General features: G+C 40.7%; 1 protein-coding gene across 1 annotated transcript in view; it reads left to right on the top strand.

Moving 5' to 3' along the window:
* Window positions 1-15,168: 15,168 nt before the first annotated feature.
* Window positions 15,169-19,753, top strand: part of DARS1 (aspartyl-tRNA synthetase 1) — a 67,083-nt gene continuing 62,498 nt past the window's right edge. The window contains exons 1-2 of the mRNA XM_061199516.1: window positions 15,169-15,443; window positions 17,448-17,505. Of these exons, the coding sequence (XP_061055499.1) occupies window positions 15,378-15,443; window positions 17,448-17,505 (124 nt within the window). The 5' untranslated portion in view covers window positions 15,169-15,377. The remainder of the gene's footprint in view (window positions 15,444-17,447; window positions 17,506-19,753) is intronic.

The following is a 19,753-nucleotide window of genomic DNA, read 5'->3' as shown; positions in this document are numbered from 1 at the left end:
ACTGTATTATGTTAAAGTGAACAAAGCAGAAAACAACAAAAGGGCACCTGAATAATGAACAGGAACAAAGAGCAAGAGGCCCATGAGAATTCTATAATTGCCATTACTGAGAATTTGATTGTTTCCCCGCCTCCTACCTCATGTACAGTTCTTTTAAAAGTGCAATATACTTTATAATTGCTTTGTATTTTACATTTCACTTTATTGCAGGGAGGGAGTTTAAGGCCTTTATAGAATTTCTGGATATTGCTACAGTCAAACATGGAATTACAAAATAAGATTGGAGATAATCTAGCCAAATGAATTATTATTTACCCTGAACTCTCCAGTTCCACACAATTGTACAGAGTCTGGTCTTTGAGATAATGATAATGGATAATGTGGAAAAGGCAACAGCAGAAAGATTTTGGTAGATTTTTCAATGTTGGGGAGAAGAGAAAGCAATAAGGAATGGCACCAAGATTTGGGGCCCAGACGATAAATGAATGGCTATGTTTCCTAGAGTGATTAAGAAGGAAAACAGAAGGGAAAGTGAATTGTGTACTGCAGGGGAAGATTACAAAAATAAGTTTGCGACTGAAAGAATATTTTAAGGCAAAGTAGCAGCTAGCCAGCATTTTCAGAACATACTGATATCCCTGGCTTACTTCTATTTGGGAAAGGGCTCCCACTCATTCTCTTTATATGGGACTATAACTTTTTATTATTCATTTTACTGTTTGTCATTTATTGAGTTGTTTCTACCCAGTGTATTTACAACTCACATAAAATACAGAAGACAATCAAATATACAGAAACAAGATGGGGAAATGCAACTCACCCAGTGAAAATATCATTAGTATCTAGTGGCAGCTGCACACCATAAAACAATTGGAATCATCTCAGAAGACAAATGAAAAACAAGAGAAATGTGTATCTAGATGCCTCAATGGAAAACTTTTTTTTTTTTTAATAGAAGCTAGTTTTAAATGGGCCGTCAGGGAAAGAGGATAAGTTGTCTAAGTGAGAAACTAGACAATCCATCAAGAACAGAATGCAAAGAAGAGAAAAACGTAAAGTTCTCATGGGAACAGGATATAAAATTGATGACAGTGGGCCATCATAGAGGATGAAGAGCAACATAACAATGTGTGCTATGTATTATTTGCATAAACTCCAAAGAACTTGGCACCATCTATGTTTTTCACATCGTAATCATAAACCAGTAAGTAAGAAAAAAAGGGTTCAAGCAGCCAAACTAGGGGTGGGAGTATTCAACTTTACTCAAGGGAGTCCTCAGGTCCTCACTCTACAAATAATTCCAATAAGCTTGGCTACTATCTTTTCCCAAACCCAACCATTTAAAATGAGATTCAGATTCAACATCTACATGTTTTCCACTATAATAATAGTTCACACTTCTTGAGCATTAACTATGCACCAGGCACTGTTCTAAATTCTATCTGGATGGACTTATTTATCACTATAGCAACCTCAGAGATAAGGACTAGGATTATGCCCATTTTACAGATGAGGCGATTAAAACACAGACAGGTTTTTTAAAGTACCCCAAATCACACAACTAGTAAGTGGTAGAGTTGGGATATGAACCCAGGCTAGTCAGGTTCCTACATCCTGAACAACTAGGCCAGCCCCTCTCAAAGTTGAGTGCACATCAGAATCATCCAAAAGGCTTTTAAAACACAGGGTGCTGACCTCCACCCTCAGAGTTTCTGATGTTAGAAGGTCTGAGATAGGGCTGGAGACTTTACATGTCTAACAAGTTCCCAGGTATATTAGTTAGCTTGGGCTGCCAAAATAAAGTACCACAAACTAGGTGGCTTACAAAATAAAACTTTCGAAGACGGCGGACTAGGAGGACATGGAATTCGTGTCTCCACACAACTAGGGCACCTACCAGGCACTGGTGGGGGACCACAGACACCTAAGAGGACGGGAGGAACCCCCGGTGACCGGTTTGCTGGATCTTGGTTCCCAGGCCAGAGGTCGGGCCTGAGCTCCTGTGGTGGGAGCTCTGAGTCCCAACCACTGGACTAGCAGAGAACCTCAGACCCCAGGAAATATTAATCGGACTGAGGCCTCCCAGAGGTCCTAATCTCAGCACCAAGACCTGGCTCTATCCAACTGCCTGCAAACTCCAGTGCTGGACGCCTCAGGCCAAACAACCAGTAAGACAGAAATACAGCCCCACCCATAAAAAAAACAAAACAAAACAATGAAATGACAAAAAAATATGTTACAGAGGAAGGAGCAAGCTAAAAACCTTCAAGACCAAATAAATGAAGATGAAATAGGCAAACTACCTGAAAAAGAATTCAGAGTAATGATAGTAAAGATGATCCAAAATCTCGGAAACAGAATGGAGATAATACAAGAAACATTTAACAAGGATCTAAAAGAACTAAAGAGCAAACAGTGATGAACAACACAATAAGTGAAATTAAAAATACTCTAGAAGGAATCAATAGCAGAATAACTGAGGCAGAAGAAAGGATAAGTGAGCTGGAAGATAAAATGGTGGAAATAACTGCCAGGGAGCAGAATGAAGAAAAAAGAATGAAAAGAATTGAGGACAGTCTCAGAGACCTCTGGGACAACACTAAAGGCACCAACATTCAAATTATAGGGGTCCCAGAAGAAAAAGAGAACAAGAAAGGGCCTGAGAAAATATGTGAAGAGATTATAGTCAAAAACTTCCCTAACATGGGAACGGAAATAGTCAATCAAGTCCAGGAAGCACAGACAGTCCCATACAGGATAAATCCAAAGAGAAACATGCCGAGACACATATTAATCAAACTATCAAAAATTAAATACAAAGAAAATATATTAAAAGCAGCAAGGGAAAAGCAACAAATAACATAAAGGGAATCCCCATAAGGTTAACAGCTGATCTTTCAGCAGAAACTCTGCAAGCCAGAAGGGAGTGGCAGGACATATTTAAAGTGATAAAAGGGAAAAACCTACAACCAAGATTACTCTACCCAGCAAGGATCTCATTCAGATTTGACAAAGAAATTAAAACCTTTACAGACAAGCAAAAGTTCAGAGAATTCAGCACCACCAAACCAGCTTTACAACAAACGCTAAAGGAACTTCTCTAGGCAGGAAACACAAGAGAAGGAAAAGACCTACAAAAACACACCCAAAACAATTAAGAAAATGGTAATAGGAACATACATATCAACAATTACCTTAATGTAAATGGATTAAATGCTCCAACCAAAAGACATAGACTGGCTGAATGCATACAAAAACAAGACCCGTATATATGCTGTCTACAAGAGACCCACTTCAGACCTAGGGACACATACAGACTGAAAGTGAGGGGATGGAAAAAGATATTCCATGCAAATGGAAATCAAAAGAAAGCTGGAGTAGCAATTCTCATATCAGACAAAACAGACTTCAAAACAAAGACTATTACAAGAGACAAGAACACTACATAATGACCAAGGGATCAATCCAAGAAGAAGATATAACAACTGTAAATATTGATGCACCCAACATAGGAGCACCTCAATGCATAAGGCAAATGTTAACAGCCATAAAAGGGGAAATCGACAGCAACACAATAATAGTAGGGAACTTTAACACCCCACTTTCACCAATGGACAGATCATCCAAAATGAAAATAAATAAGGAAACACAAGCTTTAAATGATACATTAAACAAGATGGACTTAATTGACATTTATAGGACATTCCACCCAAAAACAATAGAATACACTTTCTTCTTAAGTGCTCATGGAACATTCTCCAGGATAGACCATATCTTGGGTCACAAATCAAGCCTTGGTAAATTTAAGAAAATTGAAATCGTATTAAGTATCTTTTCCAACCACAACGCTATGAAACTAGATATCAATTACAGGAAAAAAACTGTAAAAAATACAAATACATGGAGGCTAAATAATACGTTACTAAATAACCAAGAGATCACTGAAGAAATCAAAGAGGAAATCAAAAAATACCTAAAAACAAAAGACAATGAAAACATGACGACACAAAACCAATAGGATGCAGCAAAAGCAGTTCTAAGAGGGAAGTTTATAGCAATACAATCCTACCTTAAGAAACAAGAAACATCTCAAATAAACGATCTAACCTTACACCTAAAGCAATTAAAGAAAGAAGAACAAAAATACACAAAGTCAGTAAAAGGAAAGAAATCATAAAAAGCAGATCAGAATTAAACGAAAAAGAAATGAAGGAAACAATAGCAAAGATCAATAAAACTAAAAGCTGGTTCTTTGAGAAGATAAACAAAATTGATAAACCATTAGTCAGACTCATCAAGAAAAAAAGGGAGAAGACTCAAATCAACAGAATTAGAAATGAAAAAGAAGTAACAACTGACACTGCAGAAATACAAAGGATCATGAGAGATTACTACAAGCAACTCTATGCCAATAAAATGGACAACCTGGAAGAAATGGACAAATTCTTAGAAAAGCACAACCTTCTAAGACTGAACCATGAAGAAATAGAAAATATAAACAGACCAATCTCAAGCACTGAAATTGAAACTGTGATTAAAAATATTCCAACAAACGAAAGCCCAGGACCAGATGGCTTCACAGGTGAATTCTATCAAACATTTAGAGAAGAGCTAACACCTATCCTTCTCAAACTCTTCCAAAATATAGCAGAGGGAGGACCACTCCCAAACTCATTCTACAAGGCCACCATCACCCTGATACCAAAACCAGACAAAGATGTCACAAAGAAAGAAAACTACAGGCCAATATCACTGATGAACATAGAGGCAAAAATGCTCAACAAAATACTAGCAAACAGAATCCAAAAGCACATTAAAAGGATCATACACCATGATCAAGTGGGGTTTACCCCAGGAATGCAAGGATTCTTCAATATATACAAATCAATCAATGTGATACACCATATTAACAAATTGAAGGATTAAAACCATATGATAATCTCAATAGATGCAGAAAAAGCTTTTGACAAAATTCAACACCCATTTATGATAAAAGCTCTCCAGAAAGTAGGCATAGAGGGAACCTACCTCCACATAATAAAGGCCATATATGACAAACCCACAGCCAACATCATTCTCAATGGTGAAAAACTGAAACCATTTCCTCTCAGATCAGGAACAAGACAAGGATGTCCACTCTCACCACTATTATTCAACATCTTTTTGGAAGTCCTAGCCACGGCAATCAGAGAAGAAAAAGAAATAAAAGGAATACAAATTGGAAAAGAAGAAGTAAAACCTCATGTGAGAGAAATACCATTATCCTCATTTTCTCGAGAAAACTGAGAATTAGAGATGTTAAATGATTTTCCTCAAATCACACAGCCGGTGTAGTGGACACTATTGGCTGTACTATTACTACTATGATCTGTTTCTACTCACAACACTTCTGACACCAAATGTATGGGTTTGCCATACCAAGCAACTTCCTGCAGACACCAGTTGGGTGTCCTGCAATTCAATTCAATTCTGACACTATCTGGAGTTAGCACAAGTTAAGGGCTCAGTTTCACAAGGCTGCCCCCGACTTCAGATACCAGTTTTAAGTAGTGGGTTCCCAGGTTACCCACACTTCTGTCTCACGACTACAAATCAGTGGTTCCTATGACCCCTTCCTCAGTTTTTGTTTTCGTTTTTTAAATTACCCTTCACATTTTATATATTTTTAAATTTATTATTATTATTTTTTTGGCTGTATTGGTCTTCGTTGCTGCATGCAGGCTTTTTTTTTACCTCTAGTTGCGGCGAGCAGGGGCTACTCTTTGTTGCGATGAGTGGGCTTCTCACTGCGGTGGCTTCTCTTGTTGCAGAGCACGGGCTCTAGGCATGTGGGCTTCAGTAGTTGTGGCACGCGGGCTCAGTAGTTGTGGCTCACGAGCTCTAGAGTGCAGGCTCAGTAGTTGTGGCGCACAGGCTTAGCTGCTCTGCAGCATGTGGGATCTTCCTGGACCAGGGCTTGAACCCGTGTCCCCTGCATTGGCAGGCGGATTCCTAACCACTGTGTCACCAGGGAAGCCACCCCCTCCTCAGTTCTGATAATTTGCTATAATGGCTCACAGAACTCAGGGAAGCATTTTACTTACTATTACTGTTTTATTACAAAGGATATTATAAAGGATCCAATTGAACAGAACCGGATGAAGCAGTACATAGGGCAAGGTCCAGAAGGATCCTGAGCACAGGCGCTTCTGTCCCCATGGAGTTGGGTTGCACCACCCTCCTGGCACATGGATGTGTTCACCAAGCCTGAAGCTATCCAGACCCCTTCATTTAGGGTTTTTATGGAGGTTCCATTAGTAGGCATGATTGATTAAATCACTGGCCGTTGGTGATTAACTCAATCCCCAGACCCTCTCCCCTCCCCAGAGGTCAGGGATGGGGGTGAAAGTGAGGCTGGAAGTTCCAACCCTCTAATCACCTGGTTGGTTCCCCTGGCAACCAGCCCCCATCCTGGAACTACCTAGGGGCTTTCAGCCACCAATCACCTCATTAACATACACTCAGGTGTGGTTGAAAGGGGCTTGCTATGAGTAACAAAAGACACTCCTATCACCTCTATCACTCAGGAAATTCCAAGGATGTTAGTAGTTCTATGCCAGGAACCAAAGATGAAGATCAAATATATATTTCTTACTCTGTCACAATATGACAGCTGTCTACTCAGCATGCATTCTCTCCTTCCTCCTTTCTAACAGAATCTGATTTTGTTTAGTATCCATCTCTCTCCCATCTATCCATGTGCTTCCACGGAGGCAACACTCCCAATCCATCCCAGTAACTGGTTCAGCCATGTAATCTAATTTTGGCCAATTAGATGTGAAGGAAAGTTTCATGCAGAGATTTTGAGGAAAGGTTTCTGTGTTTAAGAGAGAACAAAATCCGATGCTGTCATGACTGGATGTGATGCCTGAATTAGCTGCAGCCATCCTGCCATCAGGCTAAGGATGAGACCTGCAGAACTGAGAAAAAGAAAGAACTGCTCAGTCCTTGATGACATTGCTGAATGGCTGGATCAACCAAACCTGAGCCCTCCCTTCCTCTAAACTCTGTACTATGTGAGCAATATGTTCCTTACCATTGGAAACAGCCTGAGTCAGAGTTTCTCTTCCTTGCAGCTAAAGGCATCCTATCTGATTCAGGTGGGAAAGAGGGGTGCTAAGATTTGAATTACATGTAGTCATGAGAGAAGTAATAGCAGAAAGAAGGACAGCAAGGCTGGAGCCAGAATAAATTTGCAATACAAGAACTCAAAAAGCTTGGCAATTCACAAAAGGACAAATATTGCATGATTCCACTTATATGAAATACCTAAAATATTAATAGTTAAAATCATGAAAACAGAGACTAGCATGATGGTTTCCAGGGAATTGGGGAGGGGGAAATGGTGAGTTGTTTTTTGATGAGCATAGAGTTTCAGTTTTACAAGATGAAAAAGTTCTACAGATCCATTATGCAACAATGTGAATATAGTTAACACTACTGAACAGTACACTTTCAAAAGGTTAAGAGGGTAAATTTTACATTATGTGGTTTTTTAATCACAATTTTTAAAAACAGCTTAGCAAACTGGAGTCATTTAGGTCACACTTCAGAGGCCCTGAAGACATTACTCTGTTGTATAGAACACTGGCATTGTTCCTCTTACCTTAAATCCCACTGGCTGTTCCCCTGCTTAGAATGCTCTTTCCCCAGATATGTTCATGGCCACATCTCTCATTGCCTTCAAATCTTCAAATGTCACTTTCTCAATGAAGCCTACCCTGACCACCATATTTAATATTGCAACCCACCCCATCCTCCCACCTCTCAGCACTCCCATTTCCCTTACCTTCTCTACTTTTTCTTTCTTTTTTTTTAAATTAATTTATTTATTTATTTATTTTTGGCTGTGTTAGGTCTTCGTTGCTGCGCACAGGCTTTCTCTAGTTGTGGTGAGCAGGGGCTGCTCTTCGTTGTGGTGCACAGGCTTCTCATTGCGGTGGCTTCTCTTGTTGCAGAGCATGGGCTCTAGGCGTGTGGGCTTCAGTAGTTGTGGCACGTGGGCTCAGCAGTTGTGGCTCGCGGGCTCTAGAGCACAGGCTCAGTAGTTGTGGCACACGGGCTTAGTTGCTCCGCAGCATGTGGTATCTTCCCGGGTCAGAGCTCAAACCCATGTTCCCTGCATTGGCAGGCAGATTCTTAACCACTGTGCCACCAGGGAAGCCCCTCTTTCTTTGCTATTATCACTTTCTAACATGTTATAGAACTTTTTTTTTTTTTTTTTTTTTAATTTATTTTTGGCTGTGCTGGGTCTTCGTTGCTGCACACGGGCTTTCTCTAGTTGCAGTGAGCGGTGGCTACTCTTCGTTGCGGTGCGCGGGCTTCTCATTGTGGTGGCTTCTCTTGTTGCAGAGCACAGGCTCTAGGTGCGCGGGCCTCAGTAGCTGTGGCTCGCGGGCTCTAGAGCACAGGCTCAGTAGTTGTGGCGCACGGGCTTAGTTGCTCCGCAGCATGTGGGATCTTCCCGGACCAGGGCTTGAACCCATGTCCCTTGCATTGACAGGCGGATTCTTAACCACTGCGCCACCAAGGAAGTCCTAGAACTTACTTTTTATAATTATTTTTTATTGTCTGCCTCTCCCCTCCAGAAGGTAAGATCTACAAGACCTGGGATCTTTATATTACTTTGTTCCCTGATGTATCCCAAATGCCTAGACTAAGGCCTAGCACACAGCTGGCACTCCATAACTATTTGTTGAGAGAACGAATGAACATTAGTCATCGGCTAAAAGTCTTATATGCATTGAGTTTTAAAATAAAATGTGAAAAATGACTTCTGTGCTAAGATGGCAGATCCAGCTTTGTTCCTGCCCCTAGTCCTACAGAAACTAGAATCAAAAGGATGGGAAAACAGAAGGGGAAACCATGCCCCCAAAATTCAGGAAGCTGGAGAGCAGACAGAGCAGTGGTAACCAACTTTGTAGATGTGAAAAGCTGAATCCTAAGGTAGTAGTCAGGATAGCTGAGAATCAACCTAATTTATATCAAAGGAACCTCAGAAGACTCAGGACAAGCAGCACCAAGTACCTCTGCAAATGGAGGTGGGGAGGAGAAGTTACAATAAGGAAAACTACATGAGAAGTATGATTCCTATATCCCTCCCTACTCCACTCTTTTGGCAACAGCTCTCTTCCATTCTGACATGATGTATTCTCTAGAGAGGGTGAAAGAGTAGGTCCTTGGACTTTAGGAACTGGGTGCTGCACCAAAACTAGGGGGATTCAGTGACCACATGCATGTTGAATGCTGAATATTCCCAGAACATTGGCAGACCTTTACTCTTCAGGCAGGAGATTAGAAGAGTTTTATCCTGAACAATCTGACCAGCGAGGGGGAAAGATCTAAAGATACTGACACCTAGGGTCGCCAATCAAATGGCCCAACCAGATCATTACACAGTAAAACCTGAAATTGGCAAACCCCAGTCAAATGCTCAGAGCTTCTAATTAGCTTTTTAGTCCCCACTTTTAACATGAGCTGACAATCAAAGATTCACCCATAAACAAATGAGTGAATGAATGGATGGATGTTAAAACATCACAATATACAGGACATATAAATTAAAATAAATAAGGATTCACCAGACAGCTAACGTGGGTCTCTAACATGGAAGATAGAGACCAAAATCAAACAAAAAGCAATTTGTAAGAAATGGGCTATGCAGAAAGAATACTTTAAAACTTACCCCCAAAATCACCTTATTAATACACTCAGAAAGATGAGACATTGCATTCATGTAAAAAGATCAGGATTCTATTCTTTTAAAACAATTTCAGAGAACAAAAGGGTACTTTGGGAAATTATATACATGATGGCAGAAATGAGAAAATCTCAACTGAAAGATTAGAAGATAAAGCTGAAGAAAGCTCCCCAAAAGCAGTTCAAAAAGGCAAGGAGATGGAAAATGGAGAGAAATGATAAGAAAATAAGATGACCAGCTCAAAAAGGTCAATATTTGAATAATAAGAAGTCAAGAAAGAGAGCAGAGAGGAAATGAAAGGGAGAGAATCATCAAAGAAAATTTTCAAGAAAATGCCCCAGAACTAAGTGACTTTTCAGATTGAAAAGCCAGCTGAGTGTCCAGCACAATGTTGAATTTAGACCCACAGGATGGTATACACTGTGAAATTCCAGAGAATTAGGAACAAAGCAAAGGACCAGTGGTAATTTACATAGCAGATATCCTGCAAACTTCTTTTTCCCAGGGGAAAAAGAATCACATACAAAGGATTAGGAATCACAATGGTGCTTGAAACCTTTTAACAGCAACACCTAGAATGGGTCCATGGGTCCCATAGTCATTTTCCTGGTCCCTAAGTGCATAGTTCACAATGGACACATTTGGTAGTTGGCAGAAGCCCACACTGGTTCCTGACAACACAGGAACACACAACACAAGCAAGGCCAAGTTCAAACCCTGACTGATTTGCTCAGTAAAGGTATGACAACCACTTTTAGATTTAAACAGTTTGCTACTTACTTACAGTAAAAAGAATAGCCAAAGGTGCCACCCCAACTTGATCCTTGTCCTACACACCAAAAAAGGACAACACTGAAACAAAAGGGACCAGATGATTGCAACGTGACTCATGGGACACCCTGTTGCTGAGGAGGCTGGACTTCAGCTATGCAGTTTTACATTGTGTAGCTCCACTGGTGAGAGGCGGGTGGCTGAAAGTCCCACACTTGATCAGACAGCCTCCCAGAGGAGACAGGGAAGCCAGTGGGAGACGGCTCCTCATCCCCTTCTGTTATAGGAGGATCACAAGGTGTTTTTCCAAGACAGATTAGCTGCACTTCAAGTCAGCCCTTGCCTATGTGGCTTATTTGGATACCTGCAAGGAGGTCAGGTGACAAGGCAGAACTGTTCCCTTACACCTCCTTGGCCTGTGGGTTAAGTAAGGCTATCATACTGCAGAAAGCTAATAGGAAAACTCTTTAGTCTGCTTCCCCTGTCCCCAGCTAGGACAGTAAATCATAAAGAGTATCACATCCCCAGGGGGAATGGCAGTCTCTGAGTGCAACCCTTGACCTGATAGCTGACAGTCTCCATCATATTCCTGTTTTCACCAGTCTGGCTCTGGCAAAAAGCAGACCAATCCAGGAGGTTGACAGTTGACTACTGCAAATTCAACCAAGTCGTAGCTTTAGTTGCAGTTGTATCTTCACTAGAGCAGATTCACAAGACCTCAAGCACATGGTATGTGGCCACTGATCTGGAAAATTTTTCTCTCCCATCACTGTCAGGAAGGAGAGCCAGAAGCAAGAGTATTGCCCCAAGGCTATGTCCTAAATAAGAATAATCTATCAAGGTAAGGGGACCAAAGTAAGGAAGAAGTTCACACAGAGGCTTCACGGGCAATGGAAAGATGGAAAGTTAAGATTCCTACCCTAGCTAAGGGACACTATATGGGATTTTTACTCAGATTTCTGACCATCAGTTCATCTATTAGGACTATACCTAATTGAGGGAATAAAAGCTTTAAAAAAAATCCCAAGATGGAACAGCTTCACAGACCTCCTTCTATGTTGGAATCTCATGAGTATGATAGAATGTTTCCTTGATCACAAAGATTCAGCACTGCTCCCTGAGGAATGAGTAAATTATCCTGCCCTGTTGAACTGAAGAATGGCCATGTGACTTGTGTGGCCAATGAAATAGGAGTAGAATGTGAAATATGTCACCTTCAGGCAGCCACTTTAAGAAATAGGTTCTCTTTTACCTGCCTCTGTGATCACGGAAGCATGTGTCAAGACGGAGCATCTATCAACCTAGATCGCTAAGTGACTACAGGAGCACAGCCCCTTTGCTAACCTACTACAGACATAACATGAGCAATAAATAGGTTTTGTTTTAAGTTGCTGAGATTTGGGCGTCAGTCTGTTAGTAACGAACACAGCATGTCCAAGCAATCCTGACCAGATAAGAGGAGGCTCTCCTTTAGAGTCTGCTTATCTGCCCAAAGCCCAGATCTTCTTGGCCTTTGCAGTGGACATTTGTAGTTGCCTTTCCAGGATCCATTTCCCTGTCCCATAGCTTCTGACAGTGGTTTCCACATGATTCCAGTAAAGCTAACTCTGTCCCAAGCTCCAGGAGAGATTCTACCTAGGCTAAACCAATCAGAACATTCCATTTCCCTGACCATAAGGATTGGGTCAGTAGTGGACATGTGCCCTTAACTGACCCACTCAAAGTGGGTCTTAGGGCTCTTTCTGGGAATGCACATACTTACCAATATTACAAAGATTTTCACATTTCTTTATCATTAGTTACACACTGTCTTACTAAGCGGACTATGTATTATTATTGAGAACCAGGATCCTAATTTATCTTTTTATTGTCAGAACCTGGCATAACGGTTGGCACAAAGTAGATGCTTATAAATAATCATTGATCAATTAAAAGGGGAATAAAATTTACTCCTTTTCTTTAAACTACACTCCTCAAATTTCAGGGCCACCTATCTGTCTGCATAGCCACATTCAATTATTTGCATCTCTGTCCTTTCCTCCATCCTGATTTAAGAATAAATGATATGCCCAATGTTGGTCTTTCAAAAAACTACAGGTAAAAATTTCCTTCTCATTTGCCTGGGATATGTATGGCATTTGTATGGCTACTCGGGGCAGATCTCTTCTGGGCTCCCTTCTGCTGAGCAGTGTCAGCACCAAAATCCCCACACTGACTGAAGTAACTGTCTGCCTCTCTGTGACTGTACCATACCAGCCACGTGCTACTGCAGAAGTCTCAGTTCCATTACCGGTTCATGGGTTCTTCCTACATGGGTCCTTACAATGCCCAGAAATAATACCAAATACCAAGCAACCTCCAGGACGATTCTAACCTTTCCCGTTCTCCTCAAATCACCAATCTCCCTTTTCTCCCTCCCCTCGAACCCCTAACCCCAACATTCATAACTTAGCCTCCTCCAGGGAAAACAGAAGTCATCACATGGGAGTTCTCTCATTTTCCTAAAAACAAGTATCTACAATATCCTAGCCTCCTCACCTCCAGTTGTGATAGAGGAAGCGTCCCTCCTCCCCTTGTCCCACCTCCTATGTTTTGAATCCTATCTCTCCCTTATAAAAAAAAACTTACACCATCTCTCAATCCTTCTCTCTCATATATTCATCTACTTTTTCATGAATCCTTCCCATTAGTTTTTTTTTTTAAGATTTTTTTGATGTGGACCATTTTTAAAGTCTTTATTGAATTTGTTACGATATATCTTCTGTTTTATGTCTTGTGGGGTTTTTTTGGCCCTGAGGCATGTGGGATCCTAGCTCCCTGACCAGGGATCGAACCCACACCCCCTGCTTTGGAAGGCAAGGTCTTAACCACTGGACCTCCAGGGCAGTGTCCCCATTAGTTTTTAAATGCACTCAAGTCTTCTCTTTCAAAAAGCTTCACTTGACTTATTCCCCATTAGCTACCACCTATATTTTTCCTTCCCCTCTCATCCAATCTTCTCATTATCTCCTGAAGACAGGAAAGCAGTGAGGTATAGTGGTTAAGAACATGGATCCTGGTACCACACTACTTGATTTGAAACACATCGTTTAATGGCTCTGCGACCATGGGCAAGTTACTTCACCTCTCTCTGCCTCAATTTCCCCATATGCAAAAAGATTATAATATCATCTCTCTGGTGTAAGCATTAAATGAGTTAGTATTGATATATGTGAAACACCGACAACAGTGCTTGACATACAGTAAGCACTATATAAAGGTTTGCTATAATCCTTTTACTTTTATTTCTTCACTTTCACTCACTTTTCAGCCCATTCCGACCCCATCACTTCACCATGAAGTGTTTACTAAGAACACCAATGACCTCTATGTTGCTAAATCCAACAACTATTTTTCAGTCATCATCTTACTTGAGGTCTAGGCAGCAGTTGACAATGTTAACACTCTCTTCTTAGAACATTCTCTTTCCTAGTCCAGGGCTTCAACTACCACCTACCCGCCAGTGTCTTGCCCATCTTTATCTGGAACCCAGACCTCTCTTCTATGCTCCAGATCCCACAAAGCCAGAGGTTACCTGGACATTCTCCCCTTGAAGGTCTCAAGGGCATCTCATATGCACTACATCCAAAACTGAGCCATGGCCTTTCTCTCCCTAACTCCCTCTGGCTTAAATATTCTTTAGGCCCCTCTTCATTTGGCTGACCCCTACTCCTACTTTAGAGTTTAGATGAAGTATCACTTCCTCAGAGAAGCCTGAGGTGAATGCCCTAAAAGAAACTTTCATAGCACTTGCTACCTCTACTTCATACCTGCAATTAGATGATAAGCTACACGAGTGCAGGGACCATGCCTGTCTTCTCATTATTGTATCCCAGGACCTGAATGCAGTAGCCTCCAGAGCCCTTTCATTTGCACTAGGGTCTATCTGCACTCCTGGACAAGTATAAACTGTGCCACTTTGTGCCAGGCTAAGACTACTAGTATAGTTAAAACGTGACAAAGTGCAAAGAAGTATAGCAGAGGAAATAGTATTTAACCAAGCCCCCAAATTACTTTCAGTTGCAATAAGAGGCTCATGGATGGCAATTTTTTTTTTAAAGCCTAACTTGGGGAGATTCATCCATTGGACAACCAACATTTTGCATCGCCTCTAACAGTGCAACAGGTCCAGGCAATCAGAGCAATTATGTGTGGGTTTCTGCCATTGTGTTTACACCTCACTATCACTTGGGTACCAGTACCCAAACCTACCTTAGCAAGCCAACTGCCTATAACTCAGCACTCCTGTGTCCCGGTACATAGCAGCTTTTTGCGACGAGGTCTGCCATGAGTCCAGGCAGCTACACTGTCACTGGAGAGTCTTGAAGGCGGAGACGTTCAAGGGAGGAAAAGTCGAGTTCTGAGCATGGGTTTATGTTTTAGTGAACAGGCCGCTCTTAAAGCGGGGAGGAGTAAATTATAGGGTTGAAAGACAACACAGTAGATTTCGCAGGTGTGACAGGGCTGAAAAGTGAAGGCGTGCAAGGCCTCGCCTACTGGTACCCTGGGACCTGATCCCTCAGAGTCAATCCCGCGAGACTATAATTCCCGGGGATTCCCTCTAATTCGAAGCAAACACCCGTAGGGGCGGGGAAAGAAGAGGAGACGTCGGCGCGCAGCCGTCCGCTTCACAGCGCTCCGGGATCTCGAGAGAACTGCGGTTCTCGCGATCTTTCCGGAGCCGATCCTCCACACGGAGTCCGAGCGCGTGTGCTGTAACAGGAGGGCAGGGAGGGTTCCGACTCTACGGGAGGGAGAATCCCCTTTGGCCTGCCCTACGGAAGCCTGCGAGGGAGGGCGGCGTTCGCTGCGTAGTCCAGTTGCCCAGATGCCCAGCGCCAGCGCCTGCCGCAAGAGTCAGGAGAAGCCGCGGGAGATCATGGACGCGGCGGAAGTGGGTTTCCTCCTTCCCTGGGCCTGGGAGGACAGACCCCTGGGCCGGACCGCGCTGAGGGAGGGAGTATGGTGAGCGGGGCCCTAGCCTCTGGATCCCTGTCGGCACTTTGCGTGCAGGCCGCGAGCCTGGGATCCGGGCGCCCAGAGCCCTCACCGGGCCTCCAGGGTCCTTGTCCGAGCAGCGTGGCCAGACCCACTCCGGATCGCATTTCTACTGGGGCGCCTGGGAGACCTGGCCTACAGGAAGCGTGTCCCGGGACTGGGGGGTCGGGGGGCGCCGTGAAGTACCAACTGCCCCGGAAGTAGGAGCGGCGGGGTGACACTTAACCTCCCTGGGTTAGGCACGTCCTTCACGTAATCCATCTCTTCCCCGGAAATTTTTAATGTCCACTAGTAATCGATTTTTGCGCAGCCCTCGTGTTCCTAATGTTTTTCAAGTAATGACAGTACTTCGTAAAACGATCTGCCAGCATGTTTAATGACCATTTTCCATGTGACAGCTTTAAAGAACACTTGTCATTTTTATTCGCTTTCTTCCCCTAAGTAACCCAAGTGAGGTAGGTAGGGAAGTTTGCAGAGAATGCGTTTGAAGTCTTTGAGATGATGTGACCCAAAATCATCTATGTAATTCATAATACCCTGTGGTCCTTCAGTGCTTTTCGGAAATGAAAGTTTGAAACCATTCTACAAGTTATGTGTGCTCTTAGTGAAATTGGGATCCCTACCTGGCTCCTAATTTTTCTTTTGAGGAAATATGAATTTGTGATAAACTGTGTAAGGTCATTTTAAGAACATTAGATGGAATGAGGGGTGCTGAAATATGAACAGTACTAATAAGCGACCCCCTTTTTTCTGTTCACGTGCTGTAACCTATTTATGCTGCCCTGTTGCTACATTGTGTGACTGTATCTTTCTGTTAGGACTGGAGTTATCTTCGTCTTTAAGGTGTATTTTTTTTAATTCGCAAAAAAAAAGAAAAAACTGTTCATTAAACACCTTAATATGTTGTCTGGTTTGTTTTGGTATAAACACAAAATCTAATATCCTCCAAATCTAAAGGAGAGGATTCCAACAAATAGCTGTAGTGACAGAAACTAATTGTTTCATCCACATCCTAAGTTACCTTGTAAATTTTAAGGAAACCATTTTTGTGTATTCTTGATCTGATTAGTTATATAAACCACCTTTGCAGATAGTGTACGTCTATGTATAAGGTAGACATTGTGGCAGAGTTATGTCACTTTATAGCTAGAAGGATCTTAAGAGATCATTTTCTAGATAAAGTGAGATTAAAATAAAAGGCCACTTAACCAATTTAATAAATATAGTTTGTTAATAATAGTCTGGACTCTAGGTCTCCTTTTTCCTGTTCCTGACTTAAAATCTGTAACAAGAATTTTGGTGTCATACTGTCAGTGTTGAACCACTTACAACCTGATATCATGAAGATGGTTTTTAGAAACAGGAAGCTGGTGAATTTTTTTGATGATGTTTTACAAAAGGAAAGTTGTAGTTAGCTTATATCCAGCATCTCTGATTTCTAAAAACTGGACATCTGCTACTCAGAAAGCTTACCCCTAAATGTTGGTTCTCTTTGAACATCTTTTCCTGTAATAGGAAGTTAATAAAACTGTGGTACCTCATCCGTCTCCCTTCACAGAGGAAATTTATAACTCTGCTTTGAAGTAGTTTAATCTCCTTTTTGAAAAAAGTAGTTAAGATGTGTTGTACATGTGTGTAAATTTTATTTGAGAGTGCTATTTTGTATGGTATATCGATCCAGGAGTGGTGATCTCCAAAACAAATTAACCAGAAGCTGGGTCTGTGGAGTGCATATGTAAATGATATGACAGATTTCCACACTTTAAAAATACTACTCTGAATTGATAAAATGGTCCTGAAAGTTTAAATGAATTCATCTTTTTCTGTTATTTGTATTTCTGTGTTTACTATGCTATTAGTGTTTAAATAAAAAGTCATAATGTAAAAAAATTTTTTGTAGGATTATGCAAAAGAAAGATATGGAGTATCTTCAATGATACAATCACAAGAAAAACCAGGTTAGTAGTTATGTGATAAAAAAAAGTTTTTTTTTCTTTCTAATTCCAGGAAAGTTCTTTATGAAGTTTTAAGTAAGGTTGACATAACTGAAGGCATAGTTCTGAAAAGCTTAAATGGCAAGCATATGCCATAACCCTGCTCAGACATTGTCAGTTTAGGGTCCCTAATCTCGATAAGGAAGAAAATACATTAAATTAGTATATTTTAAATGGTAAATTATATTACAAAGATATTCCTAGGTGGTCATGTAAAAGATTTGACTCTGGCCTAGGAGATAAAAGATAGTTAATAGTAGCTGCCTTCATCATATGCAACCTTTTTTGCATGCTTTGTGAAGCTACCTCCTTTACTTTCCTCCTTGACTTTATTATATTTCTTTGAAATTGACTTGTTAATTGTTTCTCTCAGACCTGTAGGTTTTCTATTTGTAAACATTTGTCTTCCTTTTGTTTCTATTTTATATATGCAATTTCAACAAAGTTATCCTACTCAACTATTTAACAATCATTTTTCTTTTGTTAGACACCCCAAATTATGTCTTTCAAACTTTGGTACAACTGCAGACCTTTAAGCTCTGGCCCATTGGAAGCACTAAGTACTTCTAATTTAGATGCCTGCCTGTGAATTTTATGCTTTGAAAATAATATACCCCAGGTCAAATTTAATTGTTATTTTTGGATTTAATTTATTGCATGATCACAAAATCACTTTTCCTTCCCAACTTTGTTGGAAAAGTGTGCAGTGAAAGGGCAAAGTAGGTTGCTAAGAATAAACCATTTCGAAAGATAAAGATAGTGAAGTAAAGTAATTGAGTATAAAATGGGATACAAGCAATATAGTATAGGAGAGGACTACCCCTGCCAGAACAAGCAGGAGGGGTCATATGAGACTCTTTTTTGGCTTAACTGTCTTCCTGAACTGGACTTCCTTGATCTCTAACGCAAAAAAATCTTATTGGAATTTGTCTCTTACATAAGCCCCAGTCACCCTTTGCCATGATTACTATTCCTATTTAGCTAGCAAATCCAGACTACTTAGTGTCTTCCAGTTACAAGCTCTCCCCACCAAAAGGAGGATAAACTACCTACGTAATCTGATTACATTAAATAACAGTAAAATTCTACCCTTTGTTTTACCTCTGTTAAAATCATAATACATTGTTCAACATAAAGTTTTCTTTCCTGTCTGCTTCCATTTCTCCAAATTCTTTCATTCTAATACCAGTGACTTAACCGTGGAGGAGGTAGTAGTTTTTCAAACTGAAACCCTACTGCCACTGATCTTTGCCTCGGCCAGTCATACTGGTGGGAGTGTGACATGCGCCTCAGGTATGTGTGGATATGTTACAGGTTGAGAACCCCTATGCTAATTAATTGGAATGCCACATGAAAGAAGGGCCATTACTCTTTCTTTTCCAAAGTACTATTAAAATTACCATAATCGTGACGCTTATTTATAAGTCTATTATTTTAGACTTATGTTATTCTGTTTTGTTTGGTTTTGAGTTTTGATTGCCTAGTAAGTCGTTTGCTTTTTCAATCTTGGCATTTTCAGATCTGTCTTTTAAAATTGCTTTGTCTGTCTTTTCTCTTTCATACTTTGTTTTGTCTGAGTTTACACAGCAGACTTGGAAGTTGGCTTAACTCATAAGGTCCATGGACAGAGTTTTGCAGAAATCCTCTTGTGATGCCTAATGCTTCAAAATTTCTCCTTCATTCTCTTTGCTTTGGGCGATGAGATCTATGGTATTCTCCTGTAAATCAGGTTCTCTCTAAGCTATATCTTTACTTCAAGAGACAAATTATAAATACATTTAGACAAAGTAGGTAAAATATATTTATAATTTGATTTCATTATAATATCCCCCACAAAGGTATTTTTAGTATTATAGTAACTAGGATTTACTACATGTGATACTGACAAATTTGGTTACAATTAGGCAACATACCCTTGAGAATAGAGCTCTTTTATCATTCATGATGTTGTAGTATCATTTCTATTAAAATATTTTAAATTAATACTTAGATCTTTTTCTTTAATATTCAAATTATTGCATATTTAGAACAATAATAGAATCATTTCTGGATCATTTCTGGATCATGATTGCCTTGTATCACTATCTTCACATCATAGTTTTTTCACAGTTTTCCTGTTTGGGGGATGCTAGGTAGATGTAGTACTTTGTTATTAGCATTGGGGGGCATAATTGTTGGGGTTCACCGATAGCCAGAAGGGGAATTTATTTGT

The sequence above is a fragment of the Eubalaena glacialis genome, chromosome 1 (assembly GCF_028564815.1).
Source record: "Eubalaena glacialis isolate mEubGla1 chromosome 1, mEubGla1.1.hap2.+ XY, whole genome shotgun sequence".
Lineage (NCBI taxonomy): Eukaryota > Metazoa > Chordata > Mammalia > Artiodactyla > Balaenidae > Eubalaena > Eubalaena glacialis.
This window is presented reverse-complemented; position numbering and strand designations above follow the sequence as displayed.